At 35.3% G+C, this 22,207-nt stretch overlaps 2 protein-coding genes and 1 non-coding gene across 4 annotated transcripts; 1 reads left to right on the top strand and 2 right to left on the bottom strand.

Annotated features, from left to right (window-relative positions):
• Positions 1 to 4,905: 4,905 nt before the first annotated feature.
• LOC136223639 (protein UNUSUAL FLORAL ORGANS-like) lies at positions 4,906 to 7,246 on the top strand. Its single transcript, XM_066011754.1, has 2 exons — positions 4,906 to 6,029; positions 6,987 to 7,246. The coding sequence occupies exons 1-2, from the start codon at positions 4,991 to 4,993 to the stop codon at positions 6,995 to 6,997; spliced, it is 1,050 nt and encodes a 349-aa protein (XP_065867826.1). The 5' UTR covers positions 4,906 to 4,990; the 3' UTR covers positions 6,998 to 7,246.
• Positions 6,264 to 6,337, bottom strand: TRNAK-CUU (transfer RNA lysine (anticodon CUU)). The gene has a single exon. It is a non-coding gene; the product is annotated as a tRNA-Lys (tRNA).
• Positions 7,247 to 15,442: 8,196 nt separating the features above from the next.
• On the bottom strand, positions 15,443 to 20,634 carry LOC136224822 (uncharacterized). Of its 2 annotated transcripts, XM_066013250.1 has the most exons (8): positions 20,339 to 20,634; positions 18,435 to 18,621; positions 17,398 to 17,482; positions 17,215 to 17,282; positions 16,701 to 16,814; positions 16,444 to 16,615; positions 15,987 to 16,136; positions 15,443 to 15,890 (listed from the first exon to the last, which is right to left on the bottom strand). In XM_066013250.1, the coding sequence occupies exons 3-8, from the start codon at positions 17,470 to 17,472 to the stop codon at positions 15,864 to 15,866; spliced, it is 606 nt and encodes a 201-aa protein (XP_065869322.1). In that variant the 5' UTR covers positions 17,473 to 17,482; positions 18,435 to 18,621; positions 20,339 to 20,634; the 3' UTR covers positions 15,443 to 15,863. The 2 variants fall into 2 exon arrangements, with proteins under 2 accessions (XP_065869322.1, XP_065869321.1); XM_066013249.1 differs by lacking the exon at positions 18,435 to 18,621.
• Positions 20,635 to 22,207: the final 1,573 nt, after the last annotated feature.

The raw sequence follows: 22,207 nt of genomic DNA, 5'->3' as shown, positions 1-22,207 counted from the left end.
CTATGTATTGTCTTTAGTCATTCAAAAAGAAAGATAGAATCATACTTCTAGTGTGCAGTTAGAGTCTTCTATTCTTGCAAATGGACAGTTTTATGATGCAAAGACTAAGACAGGACCTAAGTGAAGTCACTTCGATAAGCCAAGGCACTCCGTGGACCAATGTTATAGGAAGCATAGATTTCCTCCAAACTTTAAATTTACCAAATGCAAAACGAATATGATTGGCAATGTGACTTATGAGTCTTCTGGGCTTGAAGAGTCCCTTGTGCAGTATTCTTGTGTATACCAATTAGAGGGTGTCATTTTGACAAAGGCACAATATGCTCGTCTGAAAAGGACCTTTGATTACATAGGACACAAGTCATGGGCGTCCAGGACATGTCATTGGCAATGTTGTTTCAGGTAGTAATTTGTTTTCATTTCCATCTTTTAATAATGTTAATGATAATTGGATCTTGGATAGTAATGCACATATCATATTAGTAATAATTTGACTTGTTTTATTGCTATGCATGAAGTAAATAATCTGATAGTTAGATTACCTAACAATCAGCAATTGAATGTTACTCAAACATACACTATTAGGATGAATTCACAATTACTTTTACATAATGTCTTTCATATATCAACTTTAAATTCAATATTGTTTTTATTAATAGTTAAGTTGAGCATTCTAAACTTGTTTGTGTCTTTACTGGTGATGTGTGTCTTATTCAGGACACTTATCTTTAGTAGACGATTGATATAGCTAAATTGAACAGTGTTGTACCTCTTAGCTCAAGCGACTATTGAAATTTATTATCTTAATACTATTTATGTTGTTTCACAGTTGAACAAGTCTAATCCTTTTCTATAAAGGTTTTATGACATTTTAAATTAGATCATTTCTATATCATAACTTATACGTCGGAATACAATTTCAACAAGTATGTATCATTTCACGTAAATTTCCCATGTCAAATATGTATCATTCTATAGGTATATGATCATTATCCATATGCTTATCTTGATTTTAATTTTAATTTTTTTTATTCATTCATTTAACACGAAATAAGACTAGATAATTTTACATCTGCTAATGGGCCTAACGTATATACTTATCTTATCTTTACATGGAAAAAGTCTTCAATCCATCAAAGTTTTTGTTCCTTAGAGAACACTACTTGTGTAATTAATTATGGCCACAAACCTTGTGCCTGTAGCAGATGCACTTGGCTGTATCTGGTGCCTGTAGCAGATGCAGCGGCCATGTGGAAACCTTGTGCCATGCTTTGAGGGATTGCCCGAATAGTAGAAAGGTTTGGGAAGGGGTCCTTCCTCACCACATCCTTCCTTCCTTTATGGGGTTCTCTGATATTGACTGGTTCTCTGAAGGCGTTAATGGGAATTTGTTGGCCAGTATGGAGCACGGGGCTATTCTCTTCGCTATTATTTGTCACCAAATGTGGAAATGGAGGAATGAAGAGTTATTTGCTGAGAAGACTGTCTTTATTCCTGACCTCCGGTTTTACTTCTCGAAAAAACTCTCTGTTATTACAAAGAGTTTTGAAGGAGAGCCCCTGGTTCACCCCTCCCCGGTTAAAGAGGTCCAGTTAGTTGGTTGGAGGAAGCCCAGGGAAGGGGTTGTCAAGTTGAATACGGATGGCTCCTGCCTTAGTAATGGCAGAATTGCTGCTGGTGGAGTTCTTCGGGATGCTGGTGGCGCCTGGCTGGCTGGGTTTACCCATAACTTAGGTACGGGCTCCTCCTTTACTGCAGAGCTCTGGGGGATCTTGTCTGGCATTAAACTCGCCATTCGCATGGGTGTTAAAAGACTTTCGGTGGAGTCTGACAATTTGGAGGCTATCAACAGGATTTCGGATAGACAGGCTGTTTGTCTTAAGAGTCAGAATCTCATTAAAGCCATCTTGAGGCTTCGTCCTGCCTTCGATTCTCTTACCTTCTCCCATATTTATAGGGAGCAAAACCGCGTGGCGGATCGCTTGGCAGCTGCTGGGCATGGGGGGATGTTAGGTGTTTCTACCCTTTCCGTTCCTCCTTCTTTTCTGTTACCTTCTCTTCTTGAGGATAGGATTGGGGTCAGTCTTCCTAGACTGATCCCGGGTTAGGTTTTTGTTTGTTTGTTTTTTTTTCTTCCCTTCTTACCAAAAAAAAAAAATTATGGCCACAAACCATAATTAAAATTTTTGTTTAAACATTTTGGTTCTTGAAATTCTTAAACTTAGCTTAATATTCAGTAGCGTCTTAACTTGATTCAAAGCCTCCGAAACTCATAAAGTATCTTGTTAGTTTTCTAAATTTGTTTAATATTACCGATCTTCTATTTGAATTTGAATAAAGTAATCTACTAACCACCAATATTTTATTACAGTGATCCATTGGCGTTCTAAACTTGGTAAAAGTGATATTTCAGAAATAAAGTGTAAAAATACTCTTAACATTGACATCCAAAAAGAATTTTATACTTAATGTTTAAAATAATGCAATTTTACCGTTAACATTGACAGTAAAGAGTAAATCCACCCTTAACATTGACAAGTTTGATCAATTTGAAAAATAATTCATCAAACTGTTTTCTCAATCACGAATCTTGTCATCTACACTTTTAATAATGGATCACAAATATATAAGTATCATTTTATCATTCATTAGTAATGGATCACAAATATATGAATAGACGTACAACAAATTGTACTTATTTTGTACCGATAAAAAGAATTTAAATATTTCGTCGAATTTAAAAATATTAATATTCAATTCTATTATTAAATCATAAAAAATGTGTTTTTTTAAAAACTAACTGATATGCAGTTAGTGTAAAATAAAAAACATAATATCTATATTTTATAATGATATCTAAAATTGATTTAACATGTTACATTATTGAGTAAAATTATGCTTAACTGTTAATATTATAATAAAATTGCATCATTCTAAAATTAAAGTAAATTTGCTTTGCTTGTTTGCACCTTACTTTGATTAGCAAACTAAAAAATTAATCATATGAATTTATACAAATGGGGGAGCAACGAAACACTTGGTGCATGTCAGGAATTTTCATATGAATCTTAATGAGCAAGTGAATTTGCTCATTCACGGTTAGATATAAGCTTATTAAATCTAAGCCTCAGGATGCTTTGAATCTCCACCTTAGAATTCTAATAAGCCTGGATCTATCGGTGAATGAACAAATTCTAAATGCTCATTAAAGTGCATGTGATCAAAATTGTGGTGCATGTTATGATGAGTGGCTTATACAAGGGTAGATCTATCTATGGGCCGAGCTCAGACCGGGCCTATCGGATTTTTAGGTAAAAATGCTCAGTCCAAACCCATTACAGTCTACTATTAATTGAGATGGGTTTTGGGTCAGGCTGGATTTGGGCTTAAAAATCAAATCCCAAGCTCAATCTATATAAGCTCACCTAAATATATATATATATATATATATATATATATATAATTATTAATTATAAAAATTAAATATTTAATATATAAATATATACATTTATTAATTAATATTAATAGGTTGGGTCGGCCCGTATTATTTTTATTAATCTCAAGTCCACCAAAAAAATATGCGGGCTTTAGCGGGCCTGAGCCTATAAGCAATTTTTATTGTTCAAGCTCGGTCCAAGGGACACGGACCTGGACAGGTACCCGGACCCGTGAACAAGTCTATACAAGAGATAACTTGATGCAGAAAGTAAGACTTTTAAATTATACAGGCTTAATACATCATTTGTTCCCTAATTTGTCCAAAAAGTTTGATTGGTCTTCTAAACTGTTAAAGTGCATCTGAATTTGTATAAAATATTTAGTTAGCCCACTGAACTTACGTAAAATGTAATCAATTAATCATTCGGTTGTAAAAAAAGTAAGTTAAATGCGAAAAATATGTTGCACTATCTTATAATGTTATTATATAACTTACAAAATAGATTAAAACATATTAAAAAAATATTCTTACTTGTTCAACTATAAAAAAATTTCTTCTCTAATATTAGAATCGTATACCCTGGTCGTTTTACTTTTTTTTAGATACGTGCAACATATTTTCCGAATTTAACTTACTATTTTACAATCGAGTAGTTAAATTAATTATATTTTATACAAGTTTAAGGAGTTAACTGAACATTCTCTACAAATTCAAAGGACTATTGGAATACTTTTAAAGTTTAGGGAGTCGATCAATCTTTTTAACAAGTTCGGGAGCAAATGATGTATTAAGCCAATTAGATATATTTCTTTTGCTAAAAGTTGAGTTAAATTACACTCGTGGCCATTAAAATTTACTAAAATTTAACATAAAAGTCAGTTAGCTTTACATTTTTTAATATTATAACTGTTAAATTTCAATAAACACCTAAATAATCATAACGATTTTAAAATAAAAAAATAAAAAAGCCATTTAAATTATTTATTTTAAGGTCATTTAGGTTTTATTTGCTTATTATAGAGAAAGTAAATGTTTAAAAGCTTTAAAAATTATGATTTTAAAAAATAAAAAATATATTTGGAAGATTATATCATTTTAAATAATTTTAATTCTCAAATATTTTTATTTTAGAATCTTTAACAATTATTTTAAAGCGTTAGATTAAAAATTAATGGTGATGATGTTAGAAAATACTAGGAAGGTAAGCAGCTATTATGTTATTTTCGTGAAAATGAGTAGAGTTAGTGGCATATTTATAATTTACCCCTAAAAGTTGCGGCAGAAAGCTAATATTTTGTCCTTTTGTTAGTATATCATGTATTATGGCCCTCGGGCTTCTCCAAGAACCAAGTTCATTTTCTATTAAAACCATATCTCACAAGGCAAGATTTAAAAAATGGACTGGACTGGAGTGGCTCACATCACATGTCTGTCAGATAATGGGTCACAGAGTCACACATCCCTATGCTTTTATATTCCTCAAACAATAATTGCATTTTTATTTTATATTCATTATACATTTCTTATCTCTTCAACCTCTATTTTCCTTCAATGTGGAGCACTCTCCCCTTTGATCTTCTAGCTAACATCTTCTCCTTCCTCTCTCTCGACTCCTTAGCACGTGCCCAGTCTGCTTGCCGGAATTGGTACACGTGTGCCAATGCCTACCCACTTCCTTCCATCTTCCACCACCGCCACCCTCCCTGGTTTCTCGCTCTTCCTACGCGCAACCGCAGACCATGCTGTTATTTCCACAATCCGGCAACAAACCGGTGGCACATGCTCTCTCTCGACTTCATCTCCGATCCCATTAGACCAATTGCCTCAGTCACCGGCGGCTTAGTTCTAATAAAAATCACAAATTCCACAATTCTCCTCTTAGCCATTTGTAATCCTTTCACTAGGCAATTCAAGCACCTTCCACTGCTGAACATTGCAAGGACTAATCCAGCAGTCGGAGTTGTAATTCTCAGCTCAAACCAATACAGAGTCTACGTGGCAGGCGGGATGTCGGAGGCCGGTCTTAGCGGCGCCACGTATGAACCAACAGTAGAAATGTACGACTCCAGGGATGCCACGTGGAGAATCGTGGGGTCCATGCCAATTGAATACGCAGTAAGACTAACTGTTTGGACTCCAAACGAGAGTGTTTACGCAGACGGCGTCGTTTACTGGATGACTTCCGCTAGAGCGTATAATGTGATGGGGTTTGAGATTGGGTCGAACCAATGGCGAGAACTGAGTGTTCCGATGGCTGATAGGCTGGAATTCGCGGCGCTGGTGAAGCGCGAGGGAAGGTTGACGGTGGTCGGAGGAACAGGCGGCGAGGAGGCATGTGTGTGGGAGCTGAAGGGAAGAAATGAGTGGTGTTTGATTGAGAAAGTGGGAATTGAATTGGGGTTGAAATTGAGAAAAGGGAAGAGTATAAAATGTGTGGGGGGAGATGGGGGAATATGGTTGTACAGAGAGCTTGGATCGGAAATGGTGGTTTGGCGAGAGGTGGTCGGAGAGGAAGGTAGATGGGAATGGTTGGGGGTTGAAGGATGTTCTTCAATTGGTGGAGAACAAGTGCATAATTTGTCAATTAAAGGTGTGCTTATCCATCCAAATCTTTGTGTCAACAGGATTTAAACCTTAATTTGTTCTTAATCTTCTTGTATTATCTCCTCCTTTCTTTGATTCGTTTCACCATGTTTTTCTAGTTCTGTACATAAGACAGACAGAATTTTGAATTCTCCTACTAATTTCGCGCAAAATAATAATAAAATTCAAAATCATGCACTTAAATGAATTATCTTAATAACTCTCTAAGAAAACAAAAACGCACTAGAAGGAGGGGTCGAACCTCCGACCTTATGGTTAAGGACCATACGCTCTAACCAACTGAGCTATTCCAGCTTGATGTTCTAATTAGCAAATGAACATTTATATTTAATATTATGCGAAAAAATTCCTCTTCCTAATTATCTAATTTTACCTTTACCTCTAATGTTTATATATATTCATTGGAAAAAAATGTATCCTCAAAATATACAATACGGAGTAAATTTTGATCGAGATAACAACGAAGTCAGAATTTAACTATTTTGAAGACAAAAACTAAAGGGACAGCTACAGGATAATTACAAATAAATTTAATATTTATAAGTCTTTTATGCTCGTAAAAAAATTCTAATAATGTTAAATAAACAGTTTATGAATAGATATATCCCTGTAAAAAGAGGATGAAATAACTATTTGACAAAATAATAATTAAAAATATGAATTTCTGATATTTTAAATTAAAAATATCATATATGATTAAAGTCATAAATAGATGATGGTTAATTGTAAAAAAAAAAATTCAAATGTGATTTTCTTTGTAATTTTCTCAAAACTAAACTACGCATATGGGTTGAGTTTAGAAATTTTGTTTTGTTTTGTCACGCTCAAATCAAAACAATGTCATTTTAAAGATAGATAGATATATAAGTATGAGTATGAGTATGTTATCTAGGTCTATAATTACTTTATGTATAATTGATAACATTCGTCATAAAACATGAAGGATTAGGCTGAGAATATTCCCCCAAGAGAAGGACCTGAAAGGAGAAAAGACAGGATAAGATCCGCCTCCTTGGTATATATGGCGTACAAATGGAAATACGATGTCGTACCATGAGTTCATCTCGAGATCCGACCAGAAGAAGAATATGGGATCCGCCCCGCATGGCGATCCGCCGGGATGGAAAACTGAGCAGGTATACAACGAAGCTCACTATCATTAAACAAACATTAATGATACCTTAAAGACCGTAAAAGCTCAGAGGTTATAGTCAGAGTTAAAATACATTAAAAATGTATTACTTTGCATATAAAGACATCAAAGGCAGGTTATTACGGTTATCACTCAAACCTATATAAATACCTCAGTGGTACGATGTCAAAAGGTATACTGACACACTTTCAAAAACCCTACTTGTGATTATAGTTTATTCTTTCAAGAACATTACTGATTTTAGCATCGGAATGCCCCCGGCCGAACACAACGGCGCCTCACAGGGACGCTATACAGTGTTGATAAATCTACATAATATCAATAATGTATCTAAAATTACTTCAATTTAAAAAGATTAAAATTACTATTGTTTACATTAGGGACAAATTTAGATTTTATCTCAAACAGAAAAGAAAAGCTACATGATTAAGATTTGAGAGATTATCTTCTATCTCAAGACTCCGTCTCATTTTTTTTTTCATCTCACAAAAAGAATATCGTCAAATTTTTTTTTTTTGTAGATAAACTATATATTATTTTAAATATACGAACTTATTTTTAAAAGGAATAGGAAAGGGAAAGAGACGTAATTTTGGGGACATCAGATTTTCTTACATGACATGTACACTTTGCTAAGAAACTTTTCGAATGAATTTTTTCATGAAGAGTTATTGGAGACCTCCAACAAGGCCATGTTTTAAATTTTCAAGCATATCTCGCAAGAGATGCAACAATATGAGATAAGACACATGCATAATCAACTCAAAGCGGATTAGGTAGAACATGTTTAGACACGTTTCATAGTCTAAAACTTCACTTGATCATCGTTAATTTCTTATTTATTTGTCATATGTAATCTCGTTCTTTCTATTATACATCTTATGCTTTTAATACCCCACATTATGTTCTTTCGTTCTTTTTGCAATATTGTTACCTTTTATATGTAACCAGAAAAAAACCAGCTTATGTTTTTTTAGCCCAAATGTATTTATTTATCAGAAGCTTTTATTTTTAAATAAAGCAAAATAATCCCAAATCAAGGACATTTTTGAAATAATATTTATTCCATTGTGAAACTATATAAAAAAATTATTGTAAAATATATAAAAAAAGTGGTTAGACATTTTTTGTAACGGTCTTTGTGATTTTTTTTCGTTGCAAAATAAAGACTTGCATTTTGTATTTTTAGCAAAATGATAAAAAATTTCTAACACTGTTACAATGCTGACATAACACATTACCATTTTTGTCCAAAATATTTTCTCTTCTCTCTCTTCTCACCTGAAAAACTGAAAATTCCGGTAATCGACAAGCCATGTATTTAATTCTAGAAACTGTTAGGCGTTACAAAAAAAAAATATCAACTAAAAAAATTCATCAACTTGAAGTGATTCGAATGGAGTTAGTTAATGCAATAAAATCAACCCAGTTTATTGCAAAACAAATTTGACACTGTATTTGTGACCTAAGAAAGTTCAAAGAAGGGAAAGAAGAAGAAGAAACCAGAGAATTGAGAGAGAAAGCTACTAATTCATTTCATAGAAAAACTTTCTTCAGTACAATGCACGTCTTATACCCGTTAGGCCTCACTAAAGGAAAATAGACAAGCTTAGGCGCAGCGGAATAATAAAATTTTATCTATTTTATCTATTTCCCTTTTCTAAGATCTGTTAATTGTTATTTCATATAAAGAGTGATAGAGTGAAATACCTTTTCTGAAGAACTATCTACAGTTGCAAGCGAAGTTCCCACAACTCTTAATCTGTGTATCAGGAACAACAAAAAAACAACACAGAAAAGAAAGAAGATTAGTAATCAACCTTAATAAATAGCAATCACAATGACTGCCTCTAACAGAATCGATACGAGATCAAAGAGAGAGTAAGAAAGATTGTAATTAGCTGAGACGGTTGCGGAACGATTCCTCTAGCCCCTTCTGTTTAGTGTTGGCCGAAATTTGTAGTTAGGGAGTCTATTTATAGACTTCTCAAAACCCTAACCCTAGTTGTATTAGTTAATTAATTAATTAGAATCTTATTCGGAATAGGATTACTAATTAGATAATTAAATAATCACTTATTATTATCTAAATAATAAAAAATTATATTTAGATAATATTACTAATCAAGTTAGTAATTTAATTATTATTAGGGATAATTAATTGGAGTTATAATCACATTAAAATTTCTAATTAATATTATCAGATAATCCTTTAATTTAATTCATAACTATAATCTAATTATAATTATTAATCAAATTAATTATCCCTAATTAATACACTAAATTTCGGCCCATGCAGTGTGTCCCACTAATTACATTTTCGTCCTCTAGTTTCAAGTCTCATATGCGACCCATTAGGTTCTTTATTGCCACTAGCCGTATATATCCTTCGAAATTAATTCATCCTGATTAATCCCAACATGTATATAACGGAATACCGTCGTGAGCTGTTACTAGCAGAACCTATGATATTCCCCCATAGCAATTAAGAAGTCAGGTTGATAACTGACGTTAACCTTTCAGTATTAGGTGCAGTATAATACGATCCTTCATCAACTATATCCTATTGGTCAATACCTTATGACCAGGGAACGTGTCAAGGTTACATATAGCGAAGAGTCTGTTTTACTTGTACAGGTTGAATTCTCCCCGAAAGATAAGTTAAGTGAAATTTCTATTTCTACTAACTCTATCACCTTGTAAGGATTTCAGTTAATTCACCACAAGCGGCCATATGGATATATCTCCCATTTATCAAGAGTGACGAATGCTCAATCTGACATTAACTATTCTGCAATCACTTTATGTGATACCCAACCCTGCTCTCACACACCCTAGGCTCTCACCTGTTGGATCGTGCTCACACAGAATCAAAGTACCAGACTCCATAATCTAGAATCACTAATTAACGAATGTTTGAGTCTGAGGATTAGTTATACCTACTAATATCAATTAGATGAACAGTTGACACTTTTAGATAAATTAATCCATGCTGTTATCTCAAGTCGGGTCCCAATCCTAATGAACTCCTTCACCGGATCCATGTAACTGTCTAGATATCTAAATATCTAAAGCTTGTGAGATCAGCTTGCTATCTCGACAGAAAACATTGTTACATGCAAGTCTCAACAGTAATATGCCAACCCTACAACATATTACTTGACTTGGGTTGATTTTAAGTTTATTGATCTTATTATAAAGTATAGTCTCACTTCATGCTTGTATGAACACTTTATAATTACTTAAACAAATTTAGGATTACTTTCTTTATGAAAGATTTGTGCCTTTCTATATATATAGTTACATTTTAATGTTATATATCTGATTAAACAAATGATTAAATAAACAATTTATTCATTAATATTTATATCCTAAAAAAATTGTCTTTAGGACACTAAACTCCAACACTCACAAGAAATGCCAACGAACACGTGTCAGCTTGATAGAAAGAGAAATACTTACTAAATACAAATACTAAACGCAACAGCAAAAACACAAAAAGACAATGCAAAAAAATTTCACATAACAATTTGTCCCCCTTAGAACCTTGACCTCAAGGTTCTATAACTTGAAATTCTGACCTTCCCTGAATATCAAATGCAAATTCCCATGTAAAGTCTTCGGGAGTTCTATCAGACCATTAGATGAGGACTTTAGTTGCTGTCGTATTCCCTCTTTTCACCATCTTACGATCCAACACTGCAATTGGAACTTGCTGTGCAACAATATCACTAGGAAGGTGAGTAATGACTGTAGTTTGGGTGGAAACCTTCCTTCTCAGCTGAGAGACATGAAACACCAGATGTATTGAAGAACTTGCAAGAAGCTTTAACTGATAAGCTACCTTCCCAATTTTATCCTCCACCTCATAAGGCCCAAAGTATAATGGTGACATCTTTTGGTTGCCACAATGCATAATGCTCTGCTGTTTGTAAAAACTAAGTCCCCGATAACAAATTCCCTCTCAGACATGTGTTGATCCGCATGTTGCTTCATTCTTTGTTGAGCTCTCTCAAGCTGGTGTTTCATTATCTGCAGAGCTAACTCCCTGTCTTTAAGGAATTGAGCAACTGATTCAATTGCATAATCACCAGAAAAATATGGGACATGTATTGGAGGAGGCATACCATACATTATTTCAAATGGGGCAGATTGCATAACAGTGTGGTGGTGTTATACCACCATTCGGCCATTGATAACCATTTAGCCCAATGTTCAGGATTGTTTTTAGACATACAACGAAGATAGGTTTCTAAAAATCTATTCACAACTTCAGTTTGTCCATCAGTTTGAGGATCGTAAGCTGTGGATTTCAATAATTCCACCCCCTGTAATTTGAACACTTCTGACTAGAAAAAGCTAATGAAGATGGGATTCATATCACTAACAATCGATGTCGGCAGTCCATATAACTTAAAAATGTTGTCCATAAATAGTTGAGCCACTGAGGCAGCCATATAAGGGTGACTTATACAAATGAAATACGCATACTTGTTATGTCTATCAACCATAAGCATTATGGCTTCTCCCAGCTGACTTAGGCATTCCATCGATAAATTTCATACTCACCTCACTCCAAATATTCTCAGGAATTGGGAGTGGTTGAAGGAGGCATGAGGTATTAACATTTTCTATTTTGCAAGTTTGGCAAATTATGCAATTCCTAATGTAATTGCATACATCTTTTTCCATCCCTTTCCAATAGAACAATGATTGGAGCCTTTTATAAGTGGTATGAACTCCAGAATATCCCCCAAGAGAAGAGTCATGCATCAGTTGCAGCAGCTTTGGTTTCAGTTGTGTGTCATTTCCCTTCATTAATCGCCTCCTTCTCCTAAGTAGTGAGTCATGCCAGTTGTAAGGATTTTTTTTGTAGATTGCCCTGTCGAAGCTTCTCAATAACAACCTATAAATGTTCATCATTGGCCCAACTCTGCTCAATTTCAGGTAAGAGGTTCCCCACTGGAGTTGAGATAGTAAGAGTAGTAAGCTCAGCAGATGGTAACCTGGATAAAGTCGTAGCACTATTGTCCTTCCCTTTCTTGTAGGATATGTCAAAGTCATAGCCGAATAAGCTTGGCTATGTACTTTTGTTGATGTGTGGTGGTGATTCTCTTCTCCAATAATAATTTGAGGATGCAGTGGTCAGTTTTGATTAAGAAATGCCTATGGGCCATATAATGGTCCCTCTCTTTATTGTATACACAACCGCCAACAATTCCTTTTCATAAACTGATAAAGACTGATGCATGGGAGCTAATGCTTTGGTGATATAAGTGATTGGATGAGATTCCTGCATTAAGACAGCACCAATTCCAACATCACATGCATCTATCTCAATTACGATTTTTTTTATCCGAGGAAGGCAATGCTAGAACATGTGTTTTTATTTGGGAAGTTTTCAAAGTGTCAAACACTAATTGTGCCTGGTCAGCCCAAGCAAAGTTATCTTTTTGCAGTAAATCTGTCATAGGCTTGCTTATAATGTCGTACTACCTGATGAAACGCGTGTAGTATCCGGCTAGTCCAAGAAACCCCCTAAGTTGTCTGATGTTTATAGGAAATGGCCAATTTGCAATTGCTTCAATTTTCCCAGGATTCGTAGATACCGCTTCTAAACTAATTATGTGTCCTAAGTACTCAACGCTCTGACTTCCAAAGGTGCACTTACCCTTCTTAGCCAATAACTGATGTTGCTGAAGTTTTAGAAATACAAACCTCAAATGTTGAATGTGTGTTTCCATATCTCTGCTATAATCTAAAATATCATAAAAAAAAGACTAAAACACACTTCCTCAAATAAGGCATAAATATGTCATTCATCAAACTCTGAAATGTTGAGGGAGCATTAGTAAGGTCGAAGGGCATTACAACAAACTCATAATGCCCCCCCATGTGTTCTAAAAGCTATTTTGTGAATATCAGCAGGATATTCGAATTTGGTAATACCCCGAGGATAAGTCAATTTTGGTGAAAATTGAAGCATCATGGAGCTCATCCAATAACTCTTCAATCACGGGAATTGGGAACTTGTCCTTTACAGTTTTGCTATTTAATTCCTTGTAATCAATACACATCTGCCATGTGTTGCCTTTTTTCCTTAACCAATATCACAGGGGAAGAGTAAGGACTGACACTGTGTTGAATGATGTCATTGTCCAATAGCTCTTGGACCATTTTCTCTATCACATCCTTCTGTAAGGGTGAGCGTTTATAAGGTCTAACATTAATAGGTGAGGTACCCTCCAATAATGGTATTTTGTGGTCATGGGTTCTTTATGGTGGGAGAGAGGTGATTTTGTTAAATAAGAATTCGAAATGGCTCAAATTGTGTTCGGTTGTTTAGGGTGTCTGGCATTAGTGTTTGGGCTAGACGAACTTGTGCAAAATAGGATGGATATCCATGGCTCAACATTCTAAGCATATTATTTTCAGAAATCACCTTTACTGAAGTGTTTGCCTTCCCCTGCAGTTGGTAATTAATTCCCTCCAGATTAAATGCCATGCTGAGGGAATGGAAATTCCAAGTAATATTCCCTAACGTGTCCAACCACTGTACTCCCAATACCATCTCACGACCTCCTAGAATCATTACTAGAAAATCTGCAGCAAATGTATACCCTTGTACCTATCACTGAAACTTCTCACACACATATTAGCAAAGAATCTCCTGGCCATTAGCCACCACAATTTTAACAGGTTCAATTGCTTTCAGCTGGCATCCCAATCCGTTAACTAAAGTAAGATCAAGGAAGTTATGAGTACTACCTGAATCGACAAGGATTTGCAGAGATTTGCGTTTGAAACTGCTTATCAATAGCATAGACTGTGGGGAAAACTCTTGTAAGCCACCCATTGCACACAGGAAAATGGTAGGAATGTCAGTTTGGCTTTCATTAGAGTCCATTTCTGCTTCCAGTTCTTCCTCTGGGCATTCTTGTACCATGATCATATGCAGATATTTCTTCTTACATCGGTGCCCTAATGAAAATTTCTCATAACACCAAAAACATAAGTTTTTGGCCCTCTTCTCAATGATTTCTGCTTCAGTCAATCTCCAAGTTCGAGGTGGGTTAGAAGGTGTTGCAGCTAATTGATTTCCAAGCCTAGGTGTAGTGTGTGGGAAATTGGTGAGCAGTTTGGGCACATTTGGGGTGGGTAAGAGAGGTGCTTTTTGTATGGAAGTTGAAGGTCAGCTGTGAGTGAGTAAAGGAAAATTGTGAGTGAATGAAGGCTTATTTACCTGAGCTCTACCTCTCTTAGTAGCATTGAGATAAGCATCCTGCATTCTGGCTAAGGCATAGGCTTGTTGCAGAGTTTTTGGCCCCATCATCTGTAAGGGAAAGGCTACTTCATCTTTTAGCCCACTCTGGAAACAACTCAAGACATTTTCCTATGATAAAGTGACCTTGTGGGAATAAACATCAAACACCTCTATATACTCCAATAAAGATCCCGTTTGAATCAAACGTTTGAGATCAGCCATGAGGTCCTCATAAATGCGTTCTCCAAATCTTCCCTTCACTGCCTTAACATATTCGGATCTTCAATCAGACCCCTGTTTTTCAAATAAGACTGATGACACTCTAAAGCTCTTCCTACCAAATGGAGTAAAGCCAACTTGACCCTGGAATGAGATGGAGTAAGGTCGATTTGGAAAAACCGATCGCAACGAAATAGCCATCCCTCCAAATCTGTTCCATCAAAGCATGGGAACTCGACTTTAGTGAACCTTATAGCTAGCTGGTCAGGTTGGGTTTCCGGTGGAAATGAGTTATGATTTTGGTTGAGGTTCACTAAACTGTTAAAATTTGGGTTAGGGCCAGTGATGTTTAGATTAGAGATTAACGTTTTGATCTCACCTATAATTGTTCCTTACTGATTGGCCATGAGCTTAGTGAAAGTCTGCTCCTACTTCTTGTTGTTCTCAGTGAGCATGCTTTTCACCATATTCTTTTATACTTTCTTCAATTTTCTTCAGTTCTTGGGATCTGGTATTATCAGCCACGGTGGAAGGTTTGGATACGGTGGGTTCAAAGAAAACCTAGGAAGGAACTGCTCTGATAACAAATAATAACTGAGAAAGTTCAAAGAAGGGAAAGAAGAAGAAGAAGCAAGAGAATTGAGAGAGAAAGCTGCCAATTAATTTCATAAAAAAACATTCTTTCAGTACAATGCACGTCTTATACCCGTTAGGCCTCACAACAAATGCCAACGAACACGTGTCAGCTTGATAGAAAGAGAAATACTACTAAATACAAATATTAAACGCAGCGGAAAAAACACAAAATGACAATGCAAATATTTCCACATAATAGTATTCAACAAGAAATTCCCATGAGATGAGTTGGATTATGGACTGCTGTCCTGTCTACGAATACAACTACAAAAACACAGAGCACACGCCCAAATGATGGAAAGTGAATTGAGGCCTAAACCCATCCAAGTTAGAAGGTTTGTAGCTCACCTTCAAGGTTGTAGCTTAGAAAGCTCATGTGTCAACCCAAACTACAACTGGTTGTTGCAAACCCTCTTACCAAAGGATCCAATTCAGAATTCTGCTACATAACTTGAACCTAAATTCTTGTATGGTCAACAAAAATACCAAACTTGTACATCTCCCGTTTTTTTTTTTTTTCCCAAGAGATTCTACACTATCTTACATAGTCAGCCAGTAAGTTCTTCCATCAAGCCCTGTTGGTCAGAAACGGGGAAAACAGATAACAAGTCATAACAATAGCAGCACATTGTAAGAGAATTCAAGTTAGAAATCAACATGAGCAAACTCACCCGTGCAACGTACTGTTCAGCATCTGTTCGTTTTAGAAAATGCATCGAATGGCGAGCAAGATTAGCTGTCTTATCGCCAAGTAGTATCCCTTCACCCATGTCATCAAGGACTCTCACCTTGATGCAGGGATCTTTGGGCGGTACCATATCCTATCACATAATCACTTCAGCTATCAAAATCTACACTATCAGTTGAAGATGCTAAATTTTTCCAACAGCACATCACTTTCAGTTTAGTTGACACAAACATCGAATGACCAAGATTACATTTTTCCCACAATTCAGAATATCCCATGTGTTCTGAATATTTCAAATATTTACAAGAAAAGCTAGTTCATTAATTAAAAACCTTGCTCAAGCATCTTCATCAAGATAAGCTTTATAAATCTTAAACAACAGCCATCAGTCTAAAAAAGCTGGTCATGTCAATGAATGCCTGTGAGGGATAGAAAGTTACCACATTCAACTCGATGCCCACGTCGGCCATATATGATTGCAAAGCGGTGGAATGCTTTCCATAATATTTTTTCTCAGAGTGACTAAGCTTCTCTTGAATTTCTTCCGGAAGCTCAAGGAGTTCAAGCCCAACATTCCATGTCAAATTACGTATAATTTCTGATCTCTTGTATCTGCATAAGTGATAAACCATAAGGCACAAGAGATGCTGATGTAATTAATGTCAAATGTAGTCGATAATTTATGAGTAACACATACACATAAGCCATTAAGCATCTCTTGTTGCGCAGCAAAGCAAGGTGGTGAACAAGTGCTCCATAGTGGTCATCATTTCTAGTTTCTTTTACATCCACATTGTCTTCCTGCATTTTCCTTTTGTCACATCAAGCAATAAATCATATAAGCAAACAGAATGATTCCTCATGGCTGGAAATTCAATTTGAAACATATCAAATAGTCCTCAAGTGCTATAGAAGTGATCCAATTTCACTGTTTGAACTTCAATAGGGACAAGGCATAAAAATAAGATACCTATCAGTGGATTCAACAGATAACCAGACTCTCGGCATCAATTACTGTTGCACATTCTAGTCTATTGATTTCTAAAACAACATTGGTATCACTGATGACATTCCCAAATTTAATGAAAACATATTAAAAACGAAATTTGAAGAAACTTGCAAAAGTTGGCATCTTCAGCCATTAGAAACATCAAAAGAAGAAAATAATAATAACAAAAGGTCAGCATGATATGTGCTAAAACAAGGATTACCTTATCAAAGCCTGAAGCTCAAGGTAGTGCTGAGTACATTGACCAATCACTTGATTAAACAAGTCCTCCTACAATATTTCAGGCATTATAGACATGATCAACTGTTCATACAAGCTACAACAGCAACTACAGCAAATTGCTAAAAGAAAACTGTTATTTCTAGGGGAAAAGGCTATATCTTACATTAAATTGTTGAAGCTGGCCTTTTTCACCATTAGCGAGCTCTTTCACCAACTCATATCCTTTTTTGGCATACATCTTCCTCGACCTGACAAAAGGAAATTACATAAAGGGATAGATCTACTTAAATACCTACAAAGGTTACATGCAAAAAATCAAAGAAATCTAGCTCGTCCATCCGTCCAAATTCCATCCAATTTTCTGTTAGTCAAATGTGTAATCTAGTCAAACATTAATAAAGTTCAAAAAATGACACAAAAGCCCTTATACCATTATATATCATAATTAACATAGGAAAATGTAGTTCTTCATTCTTTTTCTTTTCTCTTTCAACAGGACTATCCTTTCTCTAATTCAACAGGATTACAAAGAAGTCAAACTTCTCACATTAAATAATCAAGCTATATTATAGTAACATGGTCAGCAAAAGATCACTCAATTAAATACAACTTTACTTGGCAACAGATGCCCTTATTAGTTCAAGTCAATCTAAAACATGAATTGAAGTAATTCACACATGTATTACAAGTTTGCAGAAGATAATGAATGTAGTTCCAGATCCTGCAAAAATGCCTCAGTTATCTAAACATATGCAAAAAATTCTCTGCACCATTAGTTCTTCTTTCAATGATGTTGAAGCAAATCAAAGTCAACAGTCGCCTTGGCTTTGGATTTGCTGGTGGCAATAAAACGGGTCAATCACATAAACAGCTTCCAGCAGCAAGAAGGTACAAGGTAAATACCAGTGTCTAATTACCATATAACGAAACAAAAACTATTAAAGGATAGCAAATCAGTTGTGAATATGAGTTTAGTGCGTGTGTACTTGTGATCATGTAAGACCCTTCTCCATATGGTAAGCTTTTAATGTATAGCATTCCATCTTCATATTAAATTATCCCTACACATATATATGAGAAAGGAACTTGTATAGCTACATATCAGCTACATTCTCAGAAAAGGCATCATTAGAACCCAAGTATTTTATCAGAGAGATAGAGAGAAATATGCATTCTAATCCGATATCCAAGTCAAATAACCTTTACAGATAAAGCTAACAAAAACACCAGGAATACAATAAGCATAAACTGCATGGGTTGGTTCATAGGATAAGTGGCTAGTTGGTTGGTTCACAAGCTCATCAAATTGATTGAATTGTTCATCCAGGTAGCTCAAATTTGAATTTTCACTTCTACGCATGCCATCTTCATTTCCAGCACGTTCTATCTTTATTCCAAACATATAACATCAGTTAGATTAGTACACCACAACAGTTCACATTTCACAAATCTGTACATGTATGAGACTAAACAAGCACAAGTTCCATTCAATCACACGATAAGAAATCTCCAAAATAAAATGGTATATTATTCAATTTTTGCTGCTTTAAAGTAAATTAAATTCATTTTGGGAAATGGGACAGAAACTTAAACACACAAAAGCAGTTATTTAGGACAATTGCTATAGTGAGAGCAGAAATTAAACTCCAGGGTTAACTTGTAACAAAAATTCCTAACGGAAATACTTTAATAAAATTAAAACTAACATATCCAATCACTTAATCCTTCTTCCTTCATACAAAGTAATGACGCATAAAAAAGTAAATTAAATTCTTGAAAGAACCAATCACTTAATCCTTCTTCCTTCATTCCCTTTCTCCCCTTTATAAGAATTACAGAAAAAAGTTTCCATAGTTTAGTAATAGCAACTAGCAATTGATTCACAACTCAGTAACCCAAATTAAGCCAACTCAAATCCAAATTAACCCAATTGCATAGCAAAATAACAATTGAAAATCAGAAATATATGGAAATGGATAGGGTTTTGCATACGATGAATTGGAAGAGATTTGGTGGGAAGAAGGAAGACAGCCAGACACGAAGAACTGGTGCTAGCCGGCGTTGGACGCTGCAGGGACAGCTGGTCTCTCTGGACGGAAGTGGGTTATTATAGTGTAGGTCAAACAGAGGTGAAATAAAATTGGGGAGGGGAATTAGGAGGGTGTTTGGTACAGGGGATACTTCTTCCCTGATATTTCACAGTGTAAATCTAAATCCTTAAACCTAAAATTTAAACAGAAAAATTTATACAACTACCGTCGCTGCCGCCCACCTTTGGACTTCTTCTTCCTTATTAGGGTGATCTTTGGTTATTTATAGGTGCTCAATTGATTTTCTCCGGGTGCTTTTACAGAAAGAATTAAAGCTACATATAAAGCTTCAATGGAGTTTTGGGTGCTCAAGCCCCCTTGCTCCCTCCTAAATCCGTCCCTCGACCCAGCATGCATCTCATTGTTAACTTTTGAAGGTAAATTTCTCAAATTATCACATTCTTAGAGTGCTTTCCTATAGCACCCACTATTTCCTCATATATATGAAATATTTTGAAGAATCAAAGTATGACAACCAAATAAAAGACACATCAACATCTCCCAACACTCATGGGAATGTTTTAAACGTCCAAAACTTGCAAGCAACGAATATCCATGTGCTAGAGTAACAATGGTCCTTTATTGTTTTTGCCCTAATAGCAGAGTTAAACAGAAACGTGAATTTATCATTCAACAAACTTGTGGAGGAAAGAAACCCACTTGATTAGTCGTTGAACACTCTTCCTGAAAGCAACAAATTAATTGAGCAGAGCAATCATTGGCATTACCATTTTTTTTTTGAGAAAATTGGCATTACCATTTTAATTTCCATATTTGAAACCAAAACACTAAGTGAACTCAAGATAGTAATAACTTCAAAAAAAAATCAGATTTCTGTGGCAAATTCGATATTGACATAAATACTAAAAATTTACATAAAAGATTGGCAAATTCACAAATTTGGGGCAAATTCACTTTAGGATTGACACAAATTAAATTTTCAGTAAGCAAAAAGGAAAACACGTAGTACCCCAATATATCGTTCATGAACAGTATCAATTGATAGGCCCTTACCTGTTGTGAAGCAAGTTCAGCTTCACTGCCGCGTAGAGAGAGAGAGCTTCACTGTCTAGTAGAGATAATCTTGCTGTGGAACAAGAGATCGTCGAATCGCACTCGATTGTCGAAGCTTTCCTGAGTTAGAGAAAGAGGGCAGAGCTGATAGTCGAAAGGGAGCCTCGTCATTTTACATCTGGATCATTTTGAGATTTTTTTTTTTTGATGGGAGATCATTTTGAGATTTGGTGCAAGTGGAACTGGAGGGAAATAGGGGCGGAACGAAATGGAGGGAATTAGGGGTGTAAGGACTAATTTTGGTTCCAAAATAGAATAAAACTAAAAAGGCATAAACCCCATTTTAACCCTTAAATTATAAACCCAAATTCAATTGAAGCAATATTGTATTTTTATTTTTATTTTTTGAAAATTATAAAATTGGGTGAAATAGAATTCACATATTTAGATCAATTACCAAATTTATTACCTATCAAGACTATTTATTTGTGAATTTTCTAAAATACCCTAAATATTTCATCTTCCCTTTTACCTTTTATTGGTTTCATCTCCCTTTGTGTCTATCTTTGTAAAATACTATATCCAGCCTCAAATTCTCACCCCAAGTCCCGTGAAAGGACGAAAATACCCTTTTACCAAATTTTAAAATTCTCAAACCCTCTCAAACTCTCTTGGATCAAATCCGGACTAATTTATCAACGAAAACATGGATCGGAAGATGGACGGCAAAGGAAAAGGACTAATGTTACGAAATTCTGTTTGATTTTCTTAATTTTTGGACGTTTTGTTTATTCGAATTTAGATTTTTCAGAAATTCAGATTCGTGAGGTATGGCGTGAGGCTATCACGCCTCCACCTCTGATGCGGCGTATGAATATCACGCCGCACCATAGGTGGAGGCGTGATAGCCTCACGCCCCACCACAGGAAATGGCGTGATATTCATACGATGTCTCCTGTGGTGGGGCGTGATGGCCTCACGCCCGTATGAGCAAAATTCAATTTTTTTTAATTTAATTTAGTTTTTATTATTTTTATTTCATTAATTTGATTATTATTTTTTTATCTTTGTTAACGTTTATTTTGTTAATTATAGTTAAATTTAGTTGTTGTAAATTTTATTTTGTTTAAGTTAGTTTTGTTAATTTTTATGTTGTATATTGTTTTTAGAATAATTATAATTGTTTAGAATAATAATAATTAAAATGTAAAATTGGGAAAAAAAAATTCACACATGGATATATGAACATCATGCCTCACCACGTGGTGAGACATGTTATGTGTTTTAATTGATAATATTTATTCATAAACTTATATTATTGTTACGGGTTTTAATTAAAATTGTATTGTATTTACAAGTTTTTATTAAAATTGTGTAGTGTTTACAGCGGGTTTAATTGCATAACAGTCCTTTTTTTTTGCCTTCCCGACATGCGGGCGTGAGGCTATCACGCCCCACCGTGCGGTCGGGCATGTGGCTATCACGCCCCACCGTGTGGTCGGGCGTGATAGCCACATGCCTCACCTTGTTGTCACGCCCGGCCACATGGTGGGGCGTATGGCTATCACGTCCGACCACACGGTGAGGCGTGATAGCCATACGTCCGCGTGGCGGGAAGGCAAAAAAAATAGGCTTTTCCACCCAAAACCCATGAAAGGACATTTTTCATCATTTCACGAGGCTGGGGTGGGAAATTGGGGCTGAATATAACAACACTCCTATCTTTTCATATTCCCCTTCATTTATATTGTGTGAATCACCTCAATTTTCTTCATCATTGTGTCTCTTCTTCCTCTCATTGTCTCTCTGTTTTTATGAATGCATGGTTCTTCATCTTCATGTTTCATGTTTGTCTCTTGGTTTATTTCT

The sequence above is a fragment of the Euphorbia lathyris genome, chromosome 3 (genome assembly GCF_963576675.1).
Source record: "Euphorbia lathyris chromosome 3, ddEupLath1.1, whole genome shotgun sequence".
Taxonomy (NCBI): domain Eukaryota; kingdom Viridiplantae; phylum Streptophyta; class Magnoliopsida; order Malpighiales; family Euphorbiaceae; genus Euphorbia; species Euphorbia lathyris.
This window is presented reverse-complemented; position numbering and strand designations above follow the sequence as displayed.

What these genes read in the sequence shown, in the direction of transcription:
- LOC136224822 (XM_066013250.1), bottom strand. Translation starts at nt 17,472, where the DNA reads ATGTATGCCAAAAAAGGATATGAGTTGGTGAAAGAGCTCGCTAATGGT. An exon ending in GCCAGCTTCAACAATTTAAT is followed by an intron (nt 17,283 to 17,397) that starts GTAAGATATAGC and finishes GAAATATTGTAG; the next exon opens with GAGGACTTGTTTAATCAAGT. An exon ending in TGGGCATCGAGTTGAATGTG is followed by an intron (nt 16,137 to 16,443) that starts GTAACTTTCTAT and finishes ATTATGTGATAG; the next exon opens with GATATGGTACCGCCCAAAGA.
- LOC136223639 (XM_066011754.1), top strand. Translation starts at nt 4,991, where the DNA reads ATGTGGAGCACTCTCCCCTTTGATCTTCTAGCTAACATCTTCTCCTTC.